The following is a 26318-nucleotide window of genomic DNA, read 5'->3' as shown; positions in this document are numbered from 1 at the left end:
GCACGTGGATTTCTATGAAAGATGGGTGACGCTTTCTGATCTCTCTTGTCCCTTATTAGATGATCCTTAACGAGGATGAATATCCCTGGTGAAATGGTGGTAGTGGAAATTGTGTAAGAGAATATGATGACAAACTTAGTTTTTACTAGCAGCTTTGTCATTGAAGTAGCATAAGAAGTTAGATTTTGCTAGAGTTCTGTAAAACAGGAACTGTCTAGAGGTAAGCCTCGAACATGGGTTCAGGTGGCAGTGCAGCTGAGGTCTCTTATAGCATGGTGTGCACAGAGAAAGGCTTTAGCAATGGTGCTGTGAGGGAATCAAGAAGGCTAGTGAGCTGTGTGGCACAGCCTGAAGGTGCTGGGGAGTGCAGCTGTGTATTTTTGCCACATGTTATCCTCAGCATCTTTGTCTTCAAGGCAAAGAACAGTAATAAATGAGCAAAGAGAAGCTGTCCACTGGTGTGTCTGCAGGTTTCCCATTGTAAATCTGATATCCTTCAAGGACTCTTCAGGAAAAGCTTCACCTGTTACTAAGCCATTCTAGTGAGTCCTGGTAGAGATGGCTAAAAATCCATCAAGTAATGTGGAAAGAGGAGTTTGAAAGGTCACCATTTTTCACTTGAATATCCCATTTTCATGTGGTAGAACCTGTTGCAATCATAAGAGAAAGCCCTTCAGCAGAGACTGGCCACAATCCAAGTTTCTTTTTCTGCAGTATTTGTGGGAGTGCTCAGTAGTCCCCACTGTACATCATCTGAGACTAAAGAGAAATTTTTTGCTTGGGGGGAAGAGGGGAGGGCAAGCATGCACGTTTGCTTCTAGTTTCTTTCGAGACTTCTTTCTGCTTCGAGCCTTGGTGCATACTGGAAACAAACTGATGACCTGTTTGATATGTTCTGTTGACCTGGTCTTTCCTGCCGTATCTAGAAGCAGACAAGATACAAACCTTATCTTTGTCTCTTTCTTTCAGAAGATCTTATAGTAATCCTACAAAATCATTTTCATGACCCATGACCTCACTTTAATTTAAAAAAAAATAAATAATAAAAAGAACAAAAAAAAAAGGTAAGGTTTGCATGGGTGTCTTTGTAAGATCTACAGACTGTATGTGGAGAGAGCAGTAACCAGTGTAAAGCATGGCATCATTCTCTGGTATTGATTCAACTCCTCACTGAGCCTGCTTGTTTCAAAATAATGCATTTGCTGCTGCCTTCAGAAACAGTTAAGATCTTGGTTTCAGAGTTTCTAGGGCCAGTCCATAGGGTTGTTTTATCTAATAATCATCTTACTCCAACAGGGGGATTGTAACTGCACTACGCGTGCATCTAGATTTAACTAGTGACTTCATCAGTCTTTCATAGCTGTTACGGAAGGGGTAGCTTAGGCTTTCCTTCTTTCAGGTGCTTAGGATGAAAGAATGAAAGTAATTGAATGCAACAATTGTTATCTTTGAGATGTTTTATATATTTTGTTTTTTGTTTTGTAGGTTTGGAAGGCGTTTTGAATCCCCTCTTTTGTGGCAAAGCATTATCATGATCATTACTATGTTACTGATGCTGAAACTGTGCACTGAAGTACGTGTGTCCAACGACCTGAACATAAAGCGCCGCTCTTTTTCAGGTTAGTGATGGGCTAGCTGTCGCAGAGTGAGTCTTTTGGAAAGCAAATTGCACTGTGTTTTGAATGAAAGCTCTGCCTGAACTGCAACCCAGCCTTCTTTCTTGATAAATCAGTGTTTTACTACTTTTTTGAAATCCCTCTCTTCCAGATGAATACTTAAAGCTGCAGTTTTATTTTAAATAGGTCTTGGTTTAGTCTGAAAACTGAAGTTCTGATTAACATTTCATGTAATGCCCTAGGATATAGAGCTGAATTTCATATTGTTTTGCTAGTCTTGGATATCTTTTTTATTTTTTGAGATCCTGTTCTGTATAATAAACTACTTTTTCAACTATACTTTCTGTCAAGTTCATAGGTTAGATCCTGATTGTATGCTGTTACCTGAGATCTTATTTGGCAGTTACCAACACTTGGTTTTGCACAGGCTTTATTTTCTGCATATTAAATTACTGGCCATCAACTGTCATGCTTGGCAAGGACCTGCTGGTCAGCCTGGAGGAAAAGAAGGGATTGTACTGGCTGTGGATACAAGGGTGTGTAACCTAGGGAGAGTACAGGGATGCTGTCTGGACCTGCAGAGAGGGAATTAGGAAAGCCAAGGCACAGATGGAACTGAATTTGGCAAGGGATGTTAAAAACAATGAGGAGGATTCTTGAGGTACGTTGGGCAGAAGAGGCAGGCAAAAGAGAGCATACCTCCTTTGGTAAATGAGAAAGGAGAACTGACTACAGCAGATATGGGGAAGGCCAAAGTACTAAATGAGGTCTTTGTCTTGGTCTTCACTGGCAGCCTGGATTCTTTATTTCTCATGTCCATAAAGCTCACTTCCCTGAGCCTCTAGGTAGGAGCTGGGGGAGTGATTTCCCCCCCCTCCTCCTGTAAGGTCAGAGCAAATCTGAGACCTCCTCATGAGATTGAATGTATACAAGTCTATGGGGCCAGATGATGTGTGTCCCAGAGTCCTGAAAGAGCTGGCTGATGTGAGCTGTTCTCTGTCCTATTTGAAAAGTCATGGCTGTCAGGTGAAGTGCCCAGGGACTGGAAAAAAGAAAACGTCACTCCAATTTACAGAAAGGGAGGAAGGAGGACCTGGGGAGCTACAGGTTGGTGAGCCTCACCTCTGTGCCTGGGAGGATGATGGAACAGATCCTTCTGGAAGACATATTAAGGCACATGAGAGATGAGCAGGTGATCTGAGACAGCCAGCATGGCTTTACCAAGGGAAGGTCATGTCTGACCAATCTGGTGGCCTTCTGTGATGGAGTGATGATGTCAGTAGACAAAGGGAAGGCAAGCAGTGTCATCTACCTGGACTTGTGCAAGGCTTTTGGCACGGTCCCCCATCACATCCTTACCTCTTAATTGGAGATAGATGGATTTGAGAGATGGACTATTTGTTGGATAAGGAATTGGTTGGAAGGCCATAGACAGAGGGTTGTGGTGAATGGCACTGTGTCCAGGTGGAGGCTGGTGACAAGTGGTGTCCCCCCGGAGTTCTGTCCTGGTACCGGTGCTCTTTAAAATCTTCATCAGTGACATCAGTGATGGGCTTGAATGCACCCTCAGCAAGTTTGCCAATGACACCAAGCTGAGTGGTATGGTTGCCATGTTAGAAGGAAGGGGTGCCATCCAGAGGGATCTTGGCAGACTTGAAAAGTGGGCCCTTGTGAACCCAGTGAGGTTGAGCATAGCAAAGTGCAAGATTCTGCACTTGGGTCAGAGGAACCCCAGATATGCATACAGACTGGGAGAAGAACTCCTTGAGAGCAGCCCTGTGGAGAAGGGCCTGGGGGTTCTGGTGGGTGGAAAACTGAACTTGAGCCAGCAGTGTGTTCTTGCTGCTCAGAAGGCTGATGGTATCCTGGGCTCATCAGAAGGGGGGTGGCCAGCAGGGACTGCGGTGTGATTTCCCTTTCAGCTCTGCCCTTGCGAGGCCCCACCTGGAGTACTGTGTCCAGATCTGGGGCTCCCATTACAGGAAAGATGTGGAGCTGTTGGAGAGGGTCCAGAGGAGAGCCATAAACATCATCAGAAGGCTGGAGCACCTCCTCTATGAGGACAGACTGAGGGAACTGGGATTGTTCAGCCTGGAGAAGAGAAGGCTGCAAGGAGATCTCATTGTACCCTTTCAGTATTTAAAAAGGGATTATAAAAAGGAGGGGAATTGACTTTTTACTATTAGGCAGTGATAGGACAAGGGGGAATGATTTTAAGTTCAAGGAAGGAAGGTTTAGATTAGATGTCAGGGGAAGTTTTGCTCAGAGAGGTTGTAGGTGCTCCGTCCCTGGCAGTGTTCAAGATCTGGTTGGATGGGGCCCTGGGCAGGCTGGTCTACTATTAGATCTGGAGGTTGGTAGTGCTGCCTATGGTGGGGGGGTTGGAACTTCACAGTCCTTAAGATCCCTTCTAACCTGAGCCATTCTGTGGTGAAAACAGGAATTGCTGTCATATCATAGATAGAAGATTGTCCTGTTGTGCACCATTTCCTTGCTTTTTTTTTTAGTGTGGAATTTATAGGAATTGTCACTTTTCTGTGTCTCATTGTATACCCCATATAGTTAAATATTCTTGCTCAGCAGAAGGCCTTTACTTTTTTTTTCCCTCCCAGATAAGAAACATCAGTAGTTTTTGTTTCTTACAGAAGAAAGATACGCAGTAGAACAGTATTTTGAGTTTGACTTACGGAATTTTGTATCACAGTTTATTACAAACAAGATCAGAATTATCAGTTTTTTGTTAATTGTTTTGCGATTATGAGTATATAACTTATTCTTGCCATTTATTCTCTTTCCTTGCTCCCCAAAACTGAGGGTCTGATTGAGCTCCAGATATCCACAGCCTTTATTAGACTTCAGTAGATACTGGCTGTGTAGTAGAGCAATTTATCCAGTAGCTGAGGAAACTATTTCCATTCCTGCTTACTATGGGATATAGTGTGAAATTGTTAAGGTAATTGAATTCATGTGGAACAGGGCCTGTAATGCAGTTCTTGAACACCAGCTGCCATGTCTGCTAGCGTTAGTCAGGCAGGATGAATTACTTCACTTTTTTCAGCCCAGATTTAGCAGCAATTAGAATTTAAAATCCAGAGAGCATTTAGGAGACATACGCTTTCTGCCTCTCAAAGCTAGCATTTCTTGAACTTGCTGCAGGGTTTCTCTGTTTGCCTTTTTATACACACACTTGCAGCTGCCGTCAGTAACCTTTGGACGTAAAGGGAGGCTATTCATTTTTGTGTATAGTTCTCTTCAAATAACTCTCCCTTGAAGACTTATGGACTTCCAAAGGGTAATTAGTCTTTCCCTTACCTGGTAATACAGACTCTTCAAGGTTGTGTTGTGTCATTTGATTCTTCCTGAAACTCAGCTTGTTACATTTAGTTAGCTAAAGAGAATACTTTTTGCCTACTTGTGGACCTTAGTTGTTAGTCTTTAGAATGCTTGCGTCCTTTGAGACCAGCTAAAGTTGTTTTCTTAAGTGTAATTGATTTTGATGGAAAAATTATCTCAAGAATCATCAGGCGATGCAAAACAACCTCACTGAGGACTTTGACTCTGCCAGCTATGATGTGGTGTCTCAAAGCAAACATTTGACTAGTTTCAACAATATTTCTTTCAAGGAGGGCAGAAAGTTGGGTTTGCATTTCAAACCCAGTAGAGGTAGGAGTGAGATCTGTGATTCTAATCCTACTCCTAATCTTATCTTGTGAGTTTTATGGTTGTTCAGACAAGCTGATAAATCTGTGTTCTTACTTTCTTTCCTCATAGTTTGCCAGGTCAGTGGGAAGCTTGAAGTTGGTGTTTGTCATGAACCTTACAGAATCCTGAGTGGAGGGTGCACAGTATCTCTCTGATAGTATCACTCTTCATGTGACTGAGCTGGAATTTAAATCTTATTTGTTTCTGTCCATTACCTCGATGTTTCTATTAGACAGTCCAGGATATTTAGAAAGTGAAGTTTTTTCCCCTTTCTTGCATTACTAGTAAATGCTGTATTTCTTCCCTAGTCACGTTAGCATGTGTTTATCATTAATCTTGATTTATGTGGGACTTTTCCATATTTTTCCATTTTTCTCACTTCATAGTGGCTAGTTCAAGGCATTTTAAGCACACTCTTTGTGAAGTGTTAGGGAGCAGGCTCCTTTAATCCTGACAAGCTTGTTCTGTGTTTTCTAGCCTGATTTGTGGTATCACTGTTTTAAAATACGTTTCAGTCAAATTTCAGAACATAGACATAAAGCTGTTATTTACAGACTGACACAGCATGAAAAATACAATCTCCTGTGGACTCTTTTCTAGAACTGCTTGATTATTTCTTTTAACTACTTTATGAAGAGCTCATTAGGAAAACTCCTGTCAGCTATTGTTCTCTCAGTGAAGAAGACTGCTCTGAAAGTAATGCCTCCTATTTTATCATCTTAGCCCACAGTGTCAGAATTGGATGTTGGTGGTATGGCAGTACGTGTTGTATAGGCTTGCCAATATTCCATTATGCTGTTTTGCTGTGTGATTTAATGGCAGCAGCAGGGCAGTCTGACAAAATGATGTCTGATGTGGAAGTGCATGTGAAGTAGAGGTGTAGAAATGAATTCCTCAGTGCTGAGAAGATTGTACCTATTGATGTTCATCTGTGCTTGCTCAGTATTTCTGGAGACCGGACGATGGATATAAGCTCAGTGTGGTGCTGGGAGGTGTATTTCAGCAGTGGCAACAACAGCAGTAGCTCACCTTTGCTGTTGCAGATTTTTGAGCACTGAAAGCAGATCCTTGTATATTGCTGGCAAAAACTTGTAGCTAATAGTGACTGTTGAAAACTAGTGTTTTGTAACTGAGAATTTGCTCTATCATCTAGTGTTATTGTGCTCTTTGCATCTGTGGTAGTTTCCATGGAAATAAATAGAAGGCATTACTTTCAGAGTGACCTACCTACTTCTCAGTGACAAGATTCTCTTTTTTCACTTCTAGTCTTGCAAAGCAGGAGCAAGTTGTAAGTGTCAGAGCCCATCTCGTTCTGCTGCTGCCTTCTGTTTTTTTGCTTTGGTTGCTGTGTAATCAAGATGCTATAATCGCAATATAGTTGTTTAATCAACAGATATCAAGATGTTGTAATCACAATATAATCGAGAGAATCAAGCAAGGTAGATAATGATCACAAAAGAGAATAAGTGGAAGAGCTTACCCTTCGGCTGAGCTCACCAGAAGACACCAAGAGAGGGGATCTCCAGAAGAGATCCTTCCCCTCTGGTAGCCAGCTCTTAAATAGGTCTAGGAGGGGTGCAGCCTGGCTCCACCCCTTCCGGCAGCACAGCTGAATTGCCTTCACCTGTGCTCCTGTGGCTGACTCATGGCTCGCCTCAGGTGATCAATCAGAGGTTCAGGCCGTGACTCAGCAGTTCCCATACAGTTGCGTAAACGTATGCTTCAATTACATGACTTGCTCTGTCTTCAATCAGTGCCTCTTTATTTGTGCAACTGTTCTGTTACTTGTTAAACTTGACTGTGTAATCTGTTTTTAATTGTTCTGGTTTAGTGAGGGGAAAAAAAAAGCACACAATCCACAGCAAGAGAAGAAGAATAAAATCTTTAAACCACCCCAGTGGAAGGACAGCATTCTCTTCTGTATAAGAATGCTGTGAAAGCTAGTGTTACCGTGAAGAAGTCATCTGCTGAATTCAGTAGGCATGAATAATATCTTATTCTCTTTTATTCTTTATTTAACACCATTTTAATTCTAACTGGAATGTTGTACATGCAGATTTCCAGGCACTACCATTGTGATAACAGCTCTCCTTATTTGTTGCCTATGTTATATTAGTGTTGGTGCATTCACATTGATGCTGTGTTGTTGACCCAGTACAGAAAGATGCAAGGTTCAGTGGTGGTTTCTTCTGTTAAAATTGGTTTTGTTCAAAATTCTGTATTATTTCTGGGGTGTGATGGTGCTACCATGCTACAGCCACATATTGAAAAACAAAATCTGTTAGTCTTGACTCCAGAACCAAGACCTTTTCAGGAGGCACAGTGCTCACAAATACAGACTGCTAAAAGTACCTAGTCACTCTCAAAAGCATTGGCAGGCCAGGACAGAGACTTCACAGAGACTTTGAGTGACACCCAACCAAGTCTTTGTTTTCTTCCCCAAACTAAGCAAACCTTTGCTCTTTCTCTAACAAACATTCAATTCCAGTTATGTCCAAGGTGTTGTGGCAGATATTCAGCATCGTGTGCTGAAAACCAGCAAACAGCTTTTATTAACAACAGGCTCTTCAACATCTTTTCACAGTGGAGCCAAGGCTCAAGTAGAACTGGTCTTCTGGTGTGGCATTAACTTTTTTTTTTTCTGATCACTTACCCAGTTTTGCCTTCCTTCCAGCTGCTTGTTGTCCTAACCTGCTTTATAAATTGTATCTTATAATTGTATCTTGGATCTCCAGAAGATTGTTGATATTATCACAGAGAATCCCTCTTGCAGGACACATCGTTTTCCACTGAGGGAATTAAGGAGAGTGATAACATTTTAATATGGAGAATGATTGCAGTTGGGGTCTACTCCATCCTTGTTAACGTGATTAGCTTAAGCTGAGACTTTTTGAAATTAGAGCAGCATAACCCACAGGAAGTAATGCAACTGATACTGTCTCAACTAGTTAAACGTGTATCTATATACTTGATGTTACTGGGGTAACAACTTCTTTTCTCTGATAATGAAAAATAGATAAAGTAAGAGTTGACTGTTTCTCTCCCTAGGTGAATTGCTGTTGAGTTGTGCACAGAAACTCCTGAGCCTTCCTGCTCTTCAACCCTATCTTAATATCACTGAGTGAGAGAGCCTTACAGAAAGCATGGAGACTAAAACTTGTTTTGTTTTGGCTTTTATATAAACAAAATGTATTGACTGTGTAAACTTGAACTAAAAGACCTGTTGCTTCATATAATCATACAAATCTATTTTGTCTTTCCTTTCTTTTTTTCCTCTCTCGACTTTTAATGTAGCTGCAGATAGTAAGGATGAAGAAATTAAAGCACCTCCCAAGAGATCTTACCTGGGTATGTACTGTACAAACCCACCTTGCATGAAGTCATCATTCCAACTGCATATTTTGTGCTTCACTACTTTTTTTTGTGACCATTATTAGAAATGATTGTATGATCACTTCTATGGCAAATGTTTATGTTTTTGTGACGTATTACAGCCTGGTGTGTGGTTTTGTTTTAATTTTCTCTTCCTCACTTCCAACTTTCATAGAGGAAAATATGCTTTCAGCTCTATCTCATAAATCAGTTTTTGATGATCAGTTGAATTCATTCCATTGTGCACTTCTACAGTTATATCCTTCCCTTTCTCTCCAAATCATAAAGCAAAACTGATACAGGGATCCATGTCTTCAGGGTTGTATTTCTTCTCTTCCAGCCCTAACTCTTGAGGAAACTAAGAAAATCACAGGAGTATCTTTCAGCATTGTTCAGAATGCTGGATGAGAAATTTCCTCTCTGATTTTTCAGCCTACATCATTGTGATGATTTATGTAGTCTCTATTTCTGGTCTTATCAACAGACTGTTAAGGAATCTGGATCTCGTTCTGAGAAATTCAGAATAACCATTAATCTGTTTATAATCTGAGTACTTTCTTGAAAGCAAAAGACCAACCATGTGAAGATTAAATAGGCTGTCTTCTAATTTAGATTTTATTCATCTTCTTGATCTCTCCTTTCAGATTCAGTGCCAAAATGTACCATGGATTGGTTGGATAGCAGTATTTTACAAGGCCTTTTTTTGTTTTCTGGACTTGGTATCAAACTTGTATTTTGCTGTTTGTCTTTGCTTGTAATAATTTTCACTGGCTTGCAACATTAACCAATGGAATGTAAACTTTAAACAGTCCTGTCCTTTCTGTGCCTGTCTTGCTGTTGTCTTTTTACTAGTATTCAGCAGTTCTTTATTTACAGTAGCAGAGTTAGAAACAGCTGCCTATGATCCCAGATATGATTAAGCATTTTGAAACAATCCATTTGAAGTGGTTAAAATTAAACAGAAATAAGTAACTTAATGTGACCTTTTACTCATTTGTGTGGGTGTTTGTTTGTTTTTTTAAGTTGTGTAAAAAAAAAAAAAAAAAAAAAAAAAGTACTTGGTGATTCAAATGCTTAAAAAGGTGAAGAAAACACCATAATTGTAACTAATTTAAATCTGAAGTGTTTGGTTAGTTTTATGCTCCTCAGTCAAGGGAAGGGATTGTTCTGTACTGGTGCAGCCTCACCTTGAGCACTGCGTTAAGTTTTGGGGCTACAATGTGAGACACACAAAACTGTTAGAGAGCATCCACAGGAGGGCAGTGAGGATGGTGAAGGGTCTTAAGGGCAGAGCTACATGAGGAGCAGCTGACGTCCCTTCGTTTGTTCTGCCCGGAGAAGAAGAGACTGAGTGGAGCCTCCTGGTGACCTACATCTTCCTGGTGAGGAGAGCAGAGGGGCAGGTGCTGATCTCCTCTTCCTGGTGACCACTAATAGAGCCTCAAGGATGGCTTGGAGGTGTGTTGGGGAGGGTCATATTGGACGTTAGGTAGAAGCTCTTCACTGAGGGGGTGTTGGGTACTGGAACAGGCTCCCTTTGGCAGTGGTCATGGAATCAAAGCTGTCAGAGTTCAGTAATTATTTGGACTATATTCTCAGACATATGCTTGGATTTGTAGGTGGCCCGTTGTGGATCCAGGAACTGAACTTGATAATCCTTGTGGGTTTCTTCCTTCTCAGAACAGTGATTTACTGCTTTGAGGATTAACGATGAGTTGGCAAATCTGTTCTCTATTTTAATGGGATAATTCTTACTGGAGCAAACAGTTGAGAAGTTTTGATATCTTTATATTTAATGTGCATTCAGGAGTATGTCCTGATGCTTTAACGAGTGCTTTACATCACAGTGCAAGTCGTCATGCCTTTGGCTGAGGGTTTAACTGAGGGAGCATTATCATAGAATTAGTACTGCACTGCCCTCTCCCTGTGTCCCAGTTTCAGCCCAGACAGTGCCAACTGCACACTGGTATTTGTTTGTTCTGAGTGATGGGTGTGTGCACAGGGCTGGGCCAGGCCCCTGGGTCGGGAAAAGTCACTGCTGTGATGGTGCAGGGCAGGAAGCTGGCTGCAAGACGATCTGGGCCGGGCCTCATGTGGCCCACCAGCTGCAGGTTGGGTATGCCTGGACAAGAGGTATGGACAGATGTGTAGCTCAGCACCGTGTTCCTGGTGTCTTAACAGATCTGGCTGCCAATGCCTTTGGTCTGACCCTGCTGTAGTACCTGGAGTTTTGTGCAGCTCAGCTGTTTGTAGTCTTGTAGAAAGAAGACGACTTGAACAGATTCTGTTGAAAATACTGTGTGGCTACGAAAATACTGCTTCTGGCATGAGTACCATGTCTAATCCTTGTTGTGGTGAAGAAATTAAATCTGTGAATAAAGTCAGAATTTTGCTTGTGTTATGTATATCTTAGCTTAGAGTAAGAAAAGCAACTTTTAGCCACATGAGGGTGCAGTTGGGTTTCTAAATCTTGAGCAAAGCCCCAGACTGGAACTTGTGAGAGAGACCCTTCTTTCAGGGCTATTCTGCCATCTGTGAAAACAGTGAATAAACAAATTGTGAGAAATCATTTTCCTCATGGTGGGAGCCAGACTAATTAGTTAAACACAGTGTCAGTGATCAAACATCTGAATGTTGAGAAGCAATACTTGTCTCCTGATCATGCAGATCAGGGAATGTATGCTGCGGCGGTCCTGCTTTGGAGTGTTAGAGAGACATGAGGTACTTCTCCAGTTGCTGAAGTTTTGAGCATGTCACTGCTCCTACATGCTTGATCAGATTTAGATCAGAGTGGTGAGATCTGCTCTTTAAACAGGATCATGGGATAATTTGGCTTGAGAGGGATAGCTGTGGTTACGTGGTACAGCTCCTTACTTGAAGCAGGTCCAATTAAATGAGGTTGGTCAGAGTCTTGTCCGGGTGAATTGAGTATGTCCAAAGAAATGGATTACATAACCTCTCTGGCACCTGTGCCAGTGTTTGACTGTCCCTGTGGTGATCAAGCTTTTCATTGAATCATACAGTGCATTGAGTTGGAAAAGAAATAACAATAATAATTCTTAATGAATGAAACTACAAATTGTTGCACTCAGCCTCTTTTTTCCATTACATTTTATATCCTATCTGACTTATTAGCCTTCTGTCATTTAAAGTGTACTTGGACTATGAAGTTACTAGTTTCTTCTAAGCAAGAAATAAGGAATGTATTAAGACTACATTTCAGAAGACCTTAATTATAAATGAAGACTTTTAATGTAGAATTTCCTCGTGTTGGATACTGAAAGGCATGTATTACTGAAGCACCAGTGCTTTGCTATTTTCATTACTCCATCAAGGGAAAACAAAATGTGATTTTTGACCTAAGTCATAGAATTGCTGGGATCGAAAGGGACTTCTAGAGATCATCAAGTCCAACCCCCTGCTAAAGCAGGTTCCCTACAATAGGTCACACAGGTAGGTGTCCAGATGGATCTTGAATATTTCCAGAGAAGGAGACTGCACAGTCTCTGGGCAACCTGTTCCAATGCTCTGTCACGCTTACCACTGCATCACAGAAAATTGTTACCTAGAGTTTATGCTGTGTTAGCATGAGAGTGGCTTCACCCACTATTTTAGATATTGTGCTTATGCTTTTCATGGTCACAACTGTGCACATCAAAAGTAGTATGCTCCAAAAGTGTGCAATGTTGTATAATCTGTGACTATGCAGATAATGAAGAATTAGTTCATATCTGTTGAAAAGGATGGCTTCTGTGTGTAATGGATTTTACTGCAAAAGAAAGAGCATTTTAGATGTCGTGCTTTCAGCCTGTAATGCACTATACTGATGATTCCTGAATATAAACAATTAGGGATAGCTTTATTTTCTTGGAAGACTGTCACCTTCCACACTGCGTGTTCCCAATTCGTAAGCAGTAATTCTCACCTAAGAGATACTTACTGGAAAAGGATTGTCAAGCTCCAGACTAATGTTTCAACTAAAAAATATATATATACGTATCTGCATTGCACTCCAAGTTAGCCAGTATCCTTGGGCTGTTGGCTTTTGCGAGAAGATGAAGGAAATTGCATTTTCTGCCTGAGGTCTGTAACAGGAGAGCTAAGCAGCAGCTCATAGGTGGTGTGTATGCCATGTGAGTGGTAAGGAAGGATGAATCGGGGCAGGGGGCTGAGTTGCTTTGTCTTTCCTGTGTGTTTTTGATCTGTTGTTGGCATCAGAAAAATGTGTGCGGTCAACTCTGTTTTGCTTTCAGCTTCATTTAGTCTGGGACTGCTTTTGTCGCTTGGTGCTTTGGGCTCAACATGGAGAAACATCTTAAATTTCAGTTTTTCATGTGAAAGAAAAGGCTTTTGACTGCCATGTCATCTGCAGAAGGTGAAGACAAGCCTGTTTGTTTCTGCTGATTGCAAAGGGCCTGAATCGCTAGCTCAGACTCTTCAGTTGGACTTCATTGAGATTGTTCAGACTTGCTGGGATGAATACTGCAGGCTGTGGTGTTGAAGATCAGCTGTGCATCATGTAATGCTTCCCACTCTCCATTACAAAGTTTTGCTTGCTAATTTTCTGAGACCGTAAGTTCACAGTAGTCCTTATTAACATAGATTTTCTTTGAGTCTTTTTTAATGAACCTGCAGGCAGAAGGCATGCTGAAGAACAGAAGCCAAAAGAAACATCCCTCTGGTGCAATACCAAATTGTCACTTCTGATGTTGGTAAATTAACTGGTTGTCTGAAGAGCAATTTACAGATGCTGATGAGAATAAAATTGCCTATGAATTATTCCTAGGTACTATTCCTGAATATTGAAGAGAGAGGCATTGTGGAGAAAAGCATAGAGCTAGACATTCATTGCAAGGGCTCTTCTGTGAGGACGCTGCAGTAGCAGATACTGGTTATACTGATAATGGTTATATACAGATAATGGTTATACTAATATATACTAATGACTAAACTCATGGCTAGTTGTGCTTTCAGTAGTATATGAAATCTTTCTTCTGAATTTAGTCTTTTAAACATCTCTCTATGCCCACACTCTGTCTCACGCAACCTCTGAAGAAGTGAAATACATCATCTCATTTCCCTTTCCCTTCCCTCTTGGCATGGTACTTTGATAAATAAATTGCTGTAGAGGCGATGATTGCAGTAAATACTAGAACAAATAAATTTGTACCAATTAGAGGTGTGTTTAAAAGAAAAAAAGTCAAAGTTATTGTTAAAGCTGATCTATAGAAGCTAATAACAATGTAATTGTCTGGAAAGAAGAATGAGCCCATCTCTTTTATGATTAAATAGAAGGTTTTCCATCCCAGCCTGTGGTGTTCAGGTGACCATGCAGTGATGAGCGGTGCTGGCTTAAAAGCTGCTTGTTCCAGGTCACTGCCTGTACTCCTGTGGGATTGAGCAGGACATTGTAACAGTGGAGACAGGGGAGAAGGATTTCTTTGCACGTTATGTATTGCTGAATACACCTTGGAGTCTTTATCCATTCAAACAGTTGTTTGTTTTTTAGTATGTTAGAAATACATTAGATGGTTGTGCATTAGATTATTTTTATTTGCAACTTTATCAAATTCCCTTTGTTTCAAAATCATCTCAAAGCAAAACATGGAATAACAAAAATAAAAACGTAAACGAACTACAGCATACTGCACTTATATTTTGTAGAGATTTAAAAAAAAATAGTGGTTCTATTTTCAGATAACTTTTGCTAAGCTTTACTTATTTTTCTGGCAATCTCACCCTTCTGTGCTCTGAGTCACTATTCAAAGACAGAAAGTGGGTGTTCATTCACCTACTGTTGTTTGCTGCTGTTTGAATAAATGAAACATTTATTCAGCTAAACAGAAAAAGTAAAAAATGGTTCTTACAGAATGAAATGAAGCTTTCTAAGCTCTGCATCCGGTGAAGTAGCCAGTAAGCATTTGAATTTAGTATTTGACTCTTAAAACCTATCAAAGTAGATGCAGAACTAGTTAATAGATTGGTGAACGTAGGCCTCAGTAAGTGTGCATAGTCATGTTTTAAATTTTTAACTAGTTCTGTTCTTCAGAGAAATGATTTTAATGTTTAAATTTCATTTCATCTTGTTACTGAAATTATGTGTGTTGTGTGTAAGATGATAATGCTGAGTGAGGTTGGGGGAGAGAAGGGTGTTCATGAAAAGGTGCTTCCTTGTATCCTCTTGAATCGGCAACAAATAAGGTTTTGGGGTTTTTTTTTCTGCAAATCATGAATTTATAGCAAAGGTTAGAAGATATCCAGCCAGCTTCTTTGATTGCTTGTAATGAGCATGTAACTTTCTTAAGAAAGAAACTATGTGACCAGCCTTCCTGATGTTCTGAATGCTTCCTTTCATATGCATTTATTACCTGCCGTACTTTCTCCTTGCTCTGCTCTGTGGTCAATATGTATTATACCTAATGCATCATCCTCCATGGGCAGGGGAAAAAATCCAAAACCCAGAATTTAGTTTTGACAGATTTGTTTTGACTTAAATGGCCTTGTTCAACTTACATAATTCCATAGACATAGCTAGTGTTGAAAATCTTCAGGGGCTGGGGTAGATGATCTTTAAGGTCCCTACCCAACCCGTTCTATGGGGTTGAGAGCATATGAGAGTATGATTCTCTACTCCTTCTCACCTGTTTGTTGTTTTTTTTGTTGTTGTTTTTGTTTTTTTCTTAGTCTATTCATAATAACCACTGGAACTTGAAGTGACTCCTTGCTTATGTTGAAGTTTTATGTTGCTGCCTTTCTCTGATCTTTGCACTCTGTAGTTTGTTGTAATCAAAGGAGTTATTTTAAGAAAATTTCTTCTGCTTTAAAGAATTTAAAGCAAAATTTAATCGTGTCTTCAGAGGCACTGTTTACTCCCTTAGACCGCTCTTCCTTCCCTGTTGGGAGTAGGATGCAGTAGAACATGCAACCATATACTCAGTGAACAGAGCAAAATGTCAGAATAATTTAAGATAGTCTTATACACAACTTTCTCATTCAATTTGCGTGCAGTAGATGTTAAAGATTGATGAGTTCCACCCTCAGCAAGTTTGCTGATGATACGAAGTTGGGAGGATTGGCTGACACGCCTGAAGGCTGTGCTGCCATTCAGTGAGACCTGGACAGGCTGGAGAGCTGGGCAGTAAGAAACCAGCTGAGGTTCAGCAAAAGCAAGTGTAGAGTCTTGCATCTGGGGAGGAATAATTGCATGCACCAGTACAGGCTGGGGGATGAGCTGCTGGAGAGGAGCTCTGCAGAGAGGGACCTGGGTGTCCTGGTGGACGACAGGTTGGCTGTCAAAGTAATAAGGACTTAATTATTGAGTCTCCTACTGTTACCTTTCTTTGCAGATCCTAAAGTGCCTTGAGTAATGGAGCATTAACTGCAGACAAAGGTGTTCTGGTATTCAGAAATGCACCTGGCATAACAACCAGTTCTCATATCAGAGTAGGAATTAATCTGTGGTCCAACAAGTGGGAGGTTGTAGGGGAAGTTCTGTTTCAGGGCAGCTCTGTTTCAGTTGGCTTCTCCACTTACAAGTGCTGTAATCAGTTAAACAGGCTGTAAGTACTCAAGTGAAACTGTGCAAGTCTCCTTCCTTACAGATTCTTCCTGCTAATGCATTGAAGTCATTTCTGGAAGTTGCTCCTTTTTGGTCACTGTATACAGTAATTTAGGTACATGCAGACATGTTGTAAATAGAATATATTTCAGCTTAAAGGTGTAAGAGAATACTGTAGACTATGTAAGTTTAGGAAAACCTTCCACTATAATTGTGTTGTTTTTCCTTTCCTTAGAAAGCCATATAAAGGATAAGATTATTTCCTGCTTTATGTGTGTGGAAAACTTCCTTTTTCTCCAAAGTGGACTGGTTCCACAGTCAGCTTTGCAAATGTCAGGATGCTGACCTGGTGTTTATGCTAGCAAATACTAAATTGTATTTGAGGTTTTTCTGCTAGTGTTGGCCAAAAATTGATGAATTTGATGTTGGAGATGAGCATCATTGCTGATGGATGGTCATGTGTTAATGAATACAGACATAGATGATTTCAATGAATGTTTGATCACAGTTGTTCATCTGTAAAGGGCAGGGTTTATACTTAAGGGGACAGTGTTTCCTGACCTCATATGTCTTGTGACTGGTCCAGGTGGTCCACTAGGATGTAGAAAAACCATTGCTGAAGGTGCTTATTTTGAATCAGAGAAGGCAAAAATTTGAACCCGTTTTCCAAGTCCCATGTGCATGTTTGCCTCTCTTCCTCCTCGCCCAGGCTTTCCAAACTCTTGCTTTTGCTCCTGTGTAAACAAGAGTCCTGAAATATTCTTTTTTCAAAGTTGAATTCTTATTCACCAGTCTACCATTTTGTTCTTAATTATGATTGATATGTGAAAAGAAATCCTTGCGTGGTCATTTTGAGGTATGAGCACCTTTGTAAAGGAGTTTTGAGTATTAAAGAAAATGTCTGACGTTGTCATATATGAGTCAGGGTGTGAGAGAGGCAGATGAAAAAAGAGCAGAAAGCTCCCTACACTTCATGCATGCTTATGATAATTGTAAACCAGAACTGTTAATATTGAAAACAGGTTGTCCTGAGGTTAACTTAAGCAATTGCTGAGACGTGTTTAGTAGGCCACGTGACATTTCAGTAAAGGAAGCAGCTGCACAGTGCATTACTGTTTGGATACTAAATTAGTAGGGCCCATTTGAGGGCTGGAATTTGTCTTGCCTCACGATGAGTTACCTAGGAAACAAGGAGGGATAATTTGCTGTATTATCTGTGCAACCTGCTGTAATCCGTGGCATTGTGGTATCTGAGGCAGGCTATATCTGAACTAGTGCACGGCTTGATTCTGTAGGATTTAGAATTATTTTTATTTATCTAATTGTATTCTTTGCATGGAGTATGATTATGATGGGTGAACACTGTTTCCAGTATTATAATACTCTTGGTATCTTTTCAGACTTAGACTTCAAAGAATAAACTACAGTACTATTCAAAATGAACTGTTTTCATAGACAGTTTGTAACCCCAGCTACAAGAATGTGGAGCCAGGGCAATCTGCTCTGCCCTACTAGGTGATTCCTGTTTAGAAAAAAGTCTTTTGTCTGGAGTCCATAGTGTACAGCCTGATAGGACTGTGGGTGACAGCTTAGATAAACCATGCTGAGGATAGATAAAATACTGTTGGAATGATTGGAAAATTAGTATCTTGCTGCTATGTGTTCATGCCGTAGCATCCATATATATCATCCCTGCTTAGCTTACTGTCTAAAAAAGGAGCTGGTTTATATAGTCAGTTAGTATCTGTCCAAAAGAAGAGTGAGCGTGGCAGTAATCTGCTGCATTCATTGTTAGTGTAGTTGAGAGCAGGGGCCTGACCTCAGAGTGCCTGCAGGTGAAGGGCTGGGGGGAGGGTTAGTTTTTTTTAGATTGAGTTGCTGTGAATTTTTTGATGCTCTTGAGCAGGAGGTGGGCAGAATCAGGAATGTTTGCGGCCAGAGTTGTCAAAGCTCCTTCTGCTGAGGTGCTTCCTGTCTTCCTTCCCTTGCTGCTCCTTGAGACACTCTTTCTGAAGTCTGTGCTTTCACTCTCTGTGATTTATAAGGCTGTTCATGCCCCTTTCACTCCAACTTTCAAGTACATAGCTGGTTTTCCATAGCACTGATCGGTTCACTGCTACTGTATTTCAGTGGCTTTCCTAGCTATGTGATTCATCTAATTGTTAAGCTGTCTTCCTCCATCAGTCATCTTGTAAGTCAGCTAATAGCTGCTTCTCCCAGCTTTTGAGATGATTTCATGGAGACAGCGTGTGTGAAGGATGGTCAGTGCATTGGAGTAGAAAGAGGAGAGTTGTCTTCTGTACTGAACGGAGCGCAGAAATAGCAGTAACACGGTAGGTGAATTCAGTACTGATGTGTTTGAGAAGGCTAATTTTCCTCACAGAGGAAATGCAGCCCTATACTTCAAGGTATGTTGTGCTGAGGAACAGTATGGAAAGGGAGTGAGAAGCTCTGAGGTGGGGCCAGTGCTGGAAGAAGATAAGGCAGATATTGCCCCACTCTCATGTAACTTTTTGAGGTGAGCTTGATACGACAAAATGGAGATCTGGTATAAGAGATGATAAAAGCTGGTGACACCACATAAAATGAGGTGAGGAGAAGTAAGCTGAGTAGGTGCTTTCAAAGGAAATAAAAGAGAGATTTCATTAAATGATTACGATTTGTTTTACGTAGGCTGGGATGTTATTTTCAGAAGATTTGAGACTCTCTGGGTTATTTCACTTCTGAAGAGGAAGAAGAGACAATGTTTGGGTACCAGTGTGAATGCCAAATAAGAAGGGGATGTAGGACAGGAATGTTTTAAGATTGACACGTGAAGAGATGCTTGAATACAGTGGTGGCAGGGCTGTGCAAGTGCCAGAAAGTATGTAGGGATGCAGAAATTCCCAAATCACAGGCCTGAAGGAACGGAGACAAAAAGCGGTGATAGTAGTATCTTCATCTATGCAAGATGAAGGATTCCTTGATTTATTTATTATTTTTTTTAAGAGGAGGGGGTTTGAATTAGAGCCAGAGGTTCTTGGTGCTAAACTCTCATTTTCTCTCTTTTGAGGAGACACTTGAGTGAAAGATAGCAAGTTCCTCTTCAGTTCCAGTGAATGTAAAAGACACGCTGTCTCCACACAGCATGTTGAAGATTTCTATCATTTCTTCAAAAAAATGAAGAAAGAAAATCTAAATGTATCAGTTTTAGCTCTCTAGTGCTAAATGTTTTTGTCTTTCTGAAAGAAAGGAAGAAAGTGCTAGCTGGATACAGAGCTGGTAGGAAGTTATGTATCACCCAGTAAGTCATTTGAAGCCTTCCAGTTCTTAAACACCAGTTATTTCCTGAGTGCTTTGTGAGGTATGCAGGAATTTCAGAAAGGAGGTGGGAGAAACTCACCAGCTGGCTGGGAGCTGTTGGGAATAGGCAAGGTGAGAGGTGCTGACCCATGGGCGTCCAACCTCTTGGCTTGCCTGGACTGTATTGTGTGAAAAAGACTTGTTTAGAGCTGCATTTACAAAGATTGCTCTGAAAGTACTGTCTCCTAATTCCATGGAGGAAACTGCATCAGATACAAATATCACAGTAATGCTACTTAATAGAGCAAATTCTCAGCTACAAAGCATTCTTTTTCAACAGTCACCAATATTAGCTATGCATTTTCACCAGCCATGAACAAAGGCCTGCACGCCACGCTGGTGACAATCTGCTCCAGAAGAGAGAACCTGCTGTCACCACTGATGAAATGCACTGTCCACCACTGTACTGTGCTTACATCCACTGTTGGCCCTCCATAAGTGTTCAGCAAGCATCCGTGAATGTCAATGGGTGCAATTTTCTCAGCATAGAAGAATTAATTTCCACGCCTCTGCTTCATACACACCTCCATGTCAGATGCCATTTTGCCAGATCACCTCTCTGCTGCCCTCTGTCACATAGGAACAAAATGTAAGGAATTTTGGCAGGAAGGTTGAACCTCTGTTGCCACACAGCTGACATCCATCTCTGACATCGTAGGCAAACATAATAAAGTAGGAGGCATTACTTTCAGATCAGTCCTTGTAAAATACATAAAATATAGCTAATGCATATACACAACAAAACTTATTTTAATTTTTAATGTTTTTTTCATAAAACATATAAAAAAGAGAGCAACAAAAACATAAAACTAGTGGGATATGCGAACTTGTTTTAGTGCAACTAACGCATCAAGATGGTGCGATGGCAGTAGTTGCCATTCTTAGCTTTCAAGCTGTTCATCAGGTTTTTGATGCAATTTTATTCTTCCCGTTCTTCATCTTTGAAAACAGTTGTTCACAAATGCGCATACTTCCAAGAAGTGGTAATACGAGTAAGATGTGACAGTGAAGTGAGGGCGATTTCTCTCTGGTAAGATAAGCCTTGTAAAAGAACGATAAAGAGATCGGATCAAATTTTTGATTGCAAACCTATACATTCCATTTGAAATGTCATACATAATGTGTTTGTGTCAACTGAAAACTGAGTCTCAAATATACAAAAAAATGGATTTTTTTTTGGCCATCATCTCAAATTCTTTTATCAAAAGGGAAAGCACAGCTGCATGTTTGTTTTTTTTTTTTCTATTCACAGGACTGTGTTTAGCCAACGTATCAAAATGCATACAATTGTTTGCCATACTTGAGTGAGTACAGCCCCCTCCCCGTACCCTGGTTTCAGCCCAGATAGGGTTAATAGCATACTGATGTTTGGCTGTTGGTGTGTGATGGGTGCATGCCCAGGGATGCACAGCGGAGCTGCCATGATGGTGTGGAGCAGGGGGCAGGCTGCACTGTGAGCAGTGCCAGACAGTGTACAGCTCACAGGTTGGACATGCCCTGCTAACCCACCTGCTTGTCTGCATCCTGCTGCGGCCCTGAAATTGGGATTGCTGGGAGGCAGTGATGCTGGAGGCAGGAGGGATCTGGTACTGCTGTTGATTGCAGTGCCAGAGCATACCCTGGGGCAGTCAACCAACGTGTGTGGTCTGAGTTGTTTCTCTTCTCAGCCAGGGATTGCAAGTCTGTTTTCCAGCTGGTCTGCCAGTTGGCCTTGTTGCTGAGCTGAGCTAAGGAGGGGCATCACATCTGCCTGCTGCTCAGAGATGAACCCTTTCACAGTGGAGATCACAAGCTTCCTGAGGCAAAGAGCGTGTGAGAAGGAGCCTGTCTTATCATAGCCCAGTGGTTAAGATTGATAGAACAGCAAATTGTAAGTCTTAGCTCCTGCATCCTTGAACAGTGTGTGCATTTTACAGACCATGGATAATAACCTGAAATATTCCCTAGCCACAATTTGTAACTGTTCCAGGTTGGCTGAATTAATGTTATCAGTCCCTTTCACAGCACCTAGGCCTTGAGGTCTTGTATTCCAGTGTTGTTAAGGTAGGGATTGGATATTTGACTGGAAACTCATCTACTTTGCAAGGATAGGCTGTTTAAGGACCTAGGATAGATGTTGTTATAGGGTATTCAGCAATTAGGGTAAGGGATAATGATTTTTAACTGAAACAAACTAGATTTAAATTACATTTTAGGATTAAACTTGCTACTGAGATAGAGGTGAGGTTCCATTTTTTGGATGTCAGTCTTTGCTTCACTTTCCCAAAAGAACTAAAGTGGTAGCTGACATCATAAAATGTTTTTTAGCTAAATATGACTCAGCTGTTTGAGCCTCTGTGTCATCTTCAAGCGAGAGTCAACGTGCATCACTTCAGCATTAATTCTACACCAGAATCTTGAATTTTCTACTTGCAGTTTGGCTTGATTAATGTTAACCACAACTGTTGGCAATACTGTTTCTGTCTGCTTTATATTTTTCATATCTAACATGCAATATGCCTCTCAGAGGAGGTCTTTTAATTTCATCTTTCTTTACCCTCAGTCTGTGTAGACTTTTCTCCACTTACTGCACAAAAGATGAGCTGAGCTGCTCCTTCCATGGCATCAATAGGATTTTCCAGCGTAAGTCTCTCATCTATAAATGGATCAAGATGTTTAAAATGCGGCTCCCTGTGTGGATTAAAGACCTCAAGCATGGGTAATAAGATTGCACCTTTCACTGCAGTAATGTCAGTTAGATCAATCCAGGGCCTTAGTGACTGGGAGTTACCGTTTCAGCTGAATTGACTAAGTAAGGCTACAAATTCATGTCATGGATTTTATTCTGGGCAGGACGAGGATCTTGTGAACAGTGGAGTGAACACTGCAAGCAGTGCCTGGCCATTTCAGAGAATAGAAAGAAATGCATCTGGTCTTGGTCAGGTTTTGAGATGTTTGGTAGAAATATATGGTGGTGTGGTAGAGTTCCCTGTTTTACCTTTTTAGAGAAAAAGAGTGACATCTGCAGAGGAGACAAAACTGGGACCTACGTTAAAGGACAGATATGCTACTACTTTTTATTTTTTTCCTTAGGTAAGCCATTCTTTTTTTTCCTGGAAGTAGTTGGTTATGTGCAGTGTCCTAAAACAGACTACAGCATTTAGAAAGTAAATCCGTTAAATACAACAACTAGTGATTACATATTGGACTGTTTCTAATATAATTCAGATATTTTTCTGAAAAGCTAATGCAAATGTTCTGATTGTTCTTCTCTCTCTTTTTTCTGTTCTTTCAAGGAAAACATTATCAAGCAAGTTATAATAGAAACTAGAATTGACTCAATCTAGTATAGTGAAAGAGACGCTGTAGCATCATTAGGGTTTTGAGCAAGAGACTGACTAAACAGAAGAGAATCTGTCTCTTTCCTTTTAGTAATTAACTATTGCTTCAGCTGGAGCCCTGTGTCACACACCAGTTCTCTCATCTAGGTATGTTATTATAACAGAACTAATGCTAAAGATTTTCAGGGCAAGGATGATGACTAAATGACCTAAACACCAGATTTCTTGTCTGCGCAGTACTAGGCTCAGAGATGTGAGTACTTAACATGAATGAACATGCACTTCAGTACAGCAGTACTGAATAAGCACATGTCAGTGTTCACACGGCTTCAGCGAGGTCAGCTACAAAATCCATGGCCTTATGCAAGTACTTAAACATGTGACTGCCTCCTGGATTTTGTAGTTGACTGCACAGAAGCCGTGTGAACACTGACACAAACTTGTAATTTTGGCACCTGCATGTTGGTATGATTCATTCATTTCTGTTAATAAAATTAATTTGGGGAAATAAAGAATTGCTGTACAATGATAAATATCTTAAAAAGGATCCTTGAGCATGTGTAAAACAAAGGGAGAAACTCAATATATGCAGGGCAACCCTGAGAGCTGCACTGAGGGTTTAGTAAGGGGAGTCCTGCATGTAGAAGGTGCCACGCAATCAAGTTTCAAGCTGAGCCTTAGGGTTATGATTCAAGATATAATGACTGTATAGGCAGCTTGAGAGCCAAGATGGTCTCTCCTACAGGTGGTACTGTCTGGAGGAGTAAGGTTTATGTGCCCTTGCCTATGGCTGCCACTAGCTGCTGATTTTCTGGTATTGGTGTGAATCAATGTTTTGAACACTACGTAATGTTGAATGATCCTTGCTGGAAAGTCAGTTCAGGTCTTCCTCCTAGTGTGCTTGAATGCAAGAGATCTGAATTACAAAAACGATTTTCTTTTTAAGGGCTAAATACGAGTGCTTGAAGTGTTTTTAAAAGGGCCTAAGATTCTTTGAGAAACAATCTGGTAAAAGTAAATATTGCATCTTACTTGAAAAACATTAGTAGCTCTCCTCTTCTGGAGTGGAGGTTGCTTTTCAAATGGCCAGATTTTTCTCTCACCTACTTTATTTCTGCTGTTAATTATTCTGTCCCCATAGTAAGCCCAAACACCTCTTTGTCAGAGATTGTCTCTTGCTATTTTAAAGTTGGAATAGTGTCAAATCTCTTCTGTTAAGCCATTTGCTTGGTATTGCTCAAGAAACTGAGAACACCGTGGCAAAATTGAGTGAATTTCCTTTGTTCTCCCCCTCACTACTTAATGTTAGAATGAGGATAGAACGGAACAGTTCAGTTAGAATGGACCTTGCAAGGTCACGAAGTCCAACTGCCTGACTTCTTCAGGGCTAACCAAAAGTTAAAACACATTTGTGAGGGCGTTGTTCAAATACGTTTTGAACACTGATAGGTTTGTGGAACATCAACCACCTCTCTAGGAATCCTCTCCCGTTGTCTGTCCGCCCTCATGGCACAAATACAGGTCAGCAAAGTGGAGGGAATAGAAAGTCTAGGCATTGTTTTCCTTGTCAGTTCTTGCTGACTCTTCCTATTCTCTCCAGAAAACGCATTAGGAATTAAGAAAAATGAGTAACATGCTTCCTGCTTTTCTTGTAGCATCTGTCTTATGTCTTATATTTTCTGCTTCGTTTTGTTTTGTTCTTCCTTTCCCTCCAGAAAGGAAAGCCTTCACAGAGCACGCAGTGCATGTGCGATGCTGTCATGCTGAATTGGCTATGCCAGCACTAGGTCTACTTTTTATTTAGTCGTGCATCCCTGTCAGTGGATTCTGGGGCTGAGGAGCCACTGCCATAAAGTACTGGAGGTGTACATTACATTGACAGCGGCTCTGTCAGTGTGGTGATTGTTTTAGTTGTGGATAATGGCTGATACAATACTACAGAAAGTGCTATGCTATAGGTTGAATATGGCTTCTGGCTAGTTTTGCTTTCCTCTTTGTATGGCAAAGTGAAATTATTTAACTGCATGCAGTAGTTGTTTTGAGGCGTGATTTTGCTGAGTACTGAAAAAGGGAAATTAAGTTAGTAAAGAATGACTGCCACATACTGAAGTGTGAAAAGGTGCAGAAAATAAAGTGATTATTTGCAATATGTAAGTATCCTTAAGCACCTACCTGCCTGTGCAGATTCATTCTCATTTCACTGGGTTTGGTGTTAATGTAAGCCGGCAGATATCAGTATCTTCGTTGCCAGAATTAACAGCAGAACTTCTTTTGTAGTGTTCTGTACTTCTGCTGAAGAGGCAGTGACGTAAATTGGTGTGTATTATTATTTGTCAGTAAGATAGCTATGTATCTTCCAGTAGTATGTTAATGTAAGCAAGTGTCAACTTTGGTTTGTTCTTTGACTTATTCTCTATTGAGAGAAGTGTTGTGTTTAGTGAAATAGTGCTTTGTTCTGAGAGATACAAGTGCAGGATATAAACCCTGCACTTAGTTTTGCTGGCAAAGTGAAGTACAGGTGTGAAAGTGCGTTTTTGTCCCTAGAATGAAAAGTGCTGTCTGTGGGAAGTCTTGTTCCAGGCTGGATTCTCTTCACAGCCCCACACCTTCAGCAAAGCTGTGCTGCATGTGCACAGAAGCCTGCCCTTACCAAGGCAGCAGTAACACACCAGGAAGCAGACTTGCGGACTTGAGATGACCTTCTTCAGCCTGGGCTGAAGCAGTTTGAAAGTGAAGACAATAGTCCTGAATAAGAGTGTGCTTGTACTGATGTGACTGGGACCTGTAGTTGGCAGTGTGAAGTTTTTTTTGTGAGCCCTTCTTATGTCAGCTCTGTTAAATTCATGTCCAGACTTCTTTGTGTTTCATATCTGAAGACAAATGCTTCATCTTTAAATCTCATTTTTGTAAATCATAGTATCATAGAATGGCCTGGGTTGATAAGAACCACAATGCTTGTCTAGTTTCAGCCCCCTGCTACATGCAGGGTTGCCAGCCAGCAGACCAGGCTGCCCAGAGTGTGTCCAGTGTGGCCAGTGTGTTGTTGCCAAATGCCACATCCAGCCTGGCCTTCAATGCCTGCAGGGATGGGGCATCCACAGCCTCCTTGGGCAACCTGTTCCGGTGTCTCACTACCCTCTGGGTGAAAAACTTCCTCCTAATATCTAACCTAAACCTCCCTGACTTAGTTTAAAACCATTCCCCTTGTCCTATCGCTATCCACCCTAGTTTGTAATTCTTTGCATTATTGTTTCCATACTGAACACATCCCACAAAAAAATGTTTTCCAGATCAAGTCCTGTGGGGCTTTTTTGGTGGTGGTGAGCTGCCTGTTTTTTTTCCCCTGTAAATCCTTTTCCTCTTAATTTCTGTTTTATCTGCTCCCAAAGACTGACTCTCTCATACTTA

The 26318-nt window shown here is 40.9% G+C and overlaps 1 protein-coding gene across 2 annotated transcripts in view; it reads left to right on the top strand.

Annotated features, from left to right (window-relative positions):
• The window catches only part of SLC66A2 (solute carrier family 66 member 2), a gene marked incomplete at both ends in the record, with an annotated part of 56249 nt that overhangs the window by 12642 nt on the left and 17289 nt on the right, over positions 1–26318 (top strand). The window contains 2 exons of one of the 2 annotated variants that reach the window (XM_079533309.1): positions 1486–1619; positions 8613–8666. In XM_079533309.1, coding sequence (XP_079389435.1) covers positions 1486–1619; positions 8613–8666 — 188 coding nt within the window. The remainder of the gene's footprint in view (positions 1–1485; positions 1620–8612; positions 8667–26318) is intronic. The other variant, XM_079533310.1, reaches the window with a different exon arrangement.

The sequence above is a fragment of the Tetrao urogallus genome (genome assembly GCF_951394365.1).
Source record: "Tetrao urogallus genome assembly, chromosome: 3".
In the NCBI taxonomy this organism is placed as follows: domain Eukaryota; kingdom Metazoa; phylum Chordata; class Aves; order Galliformes; family Phasianidae; genus Tetrao; species Tetrao urogallus.
This window is presented reverse-complemented; position numbering and strand designations above follow the sequence as displayed.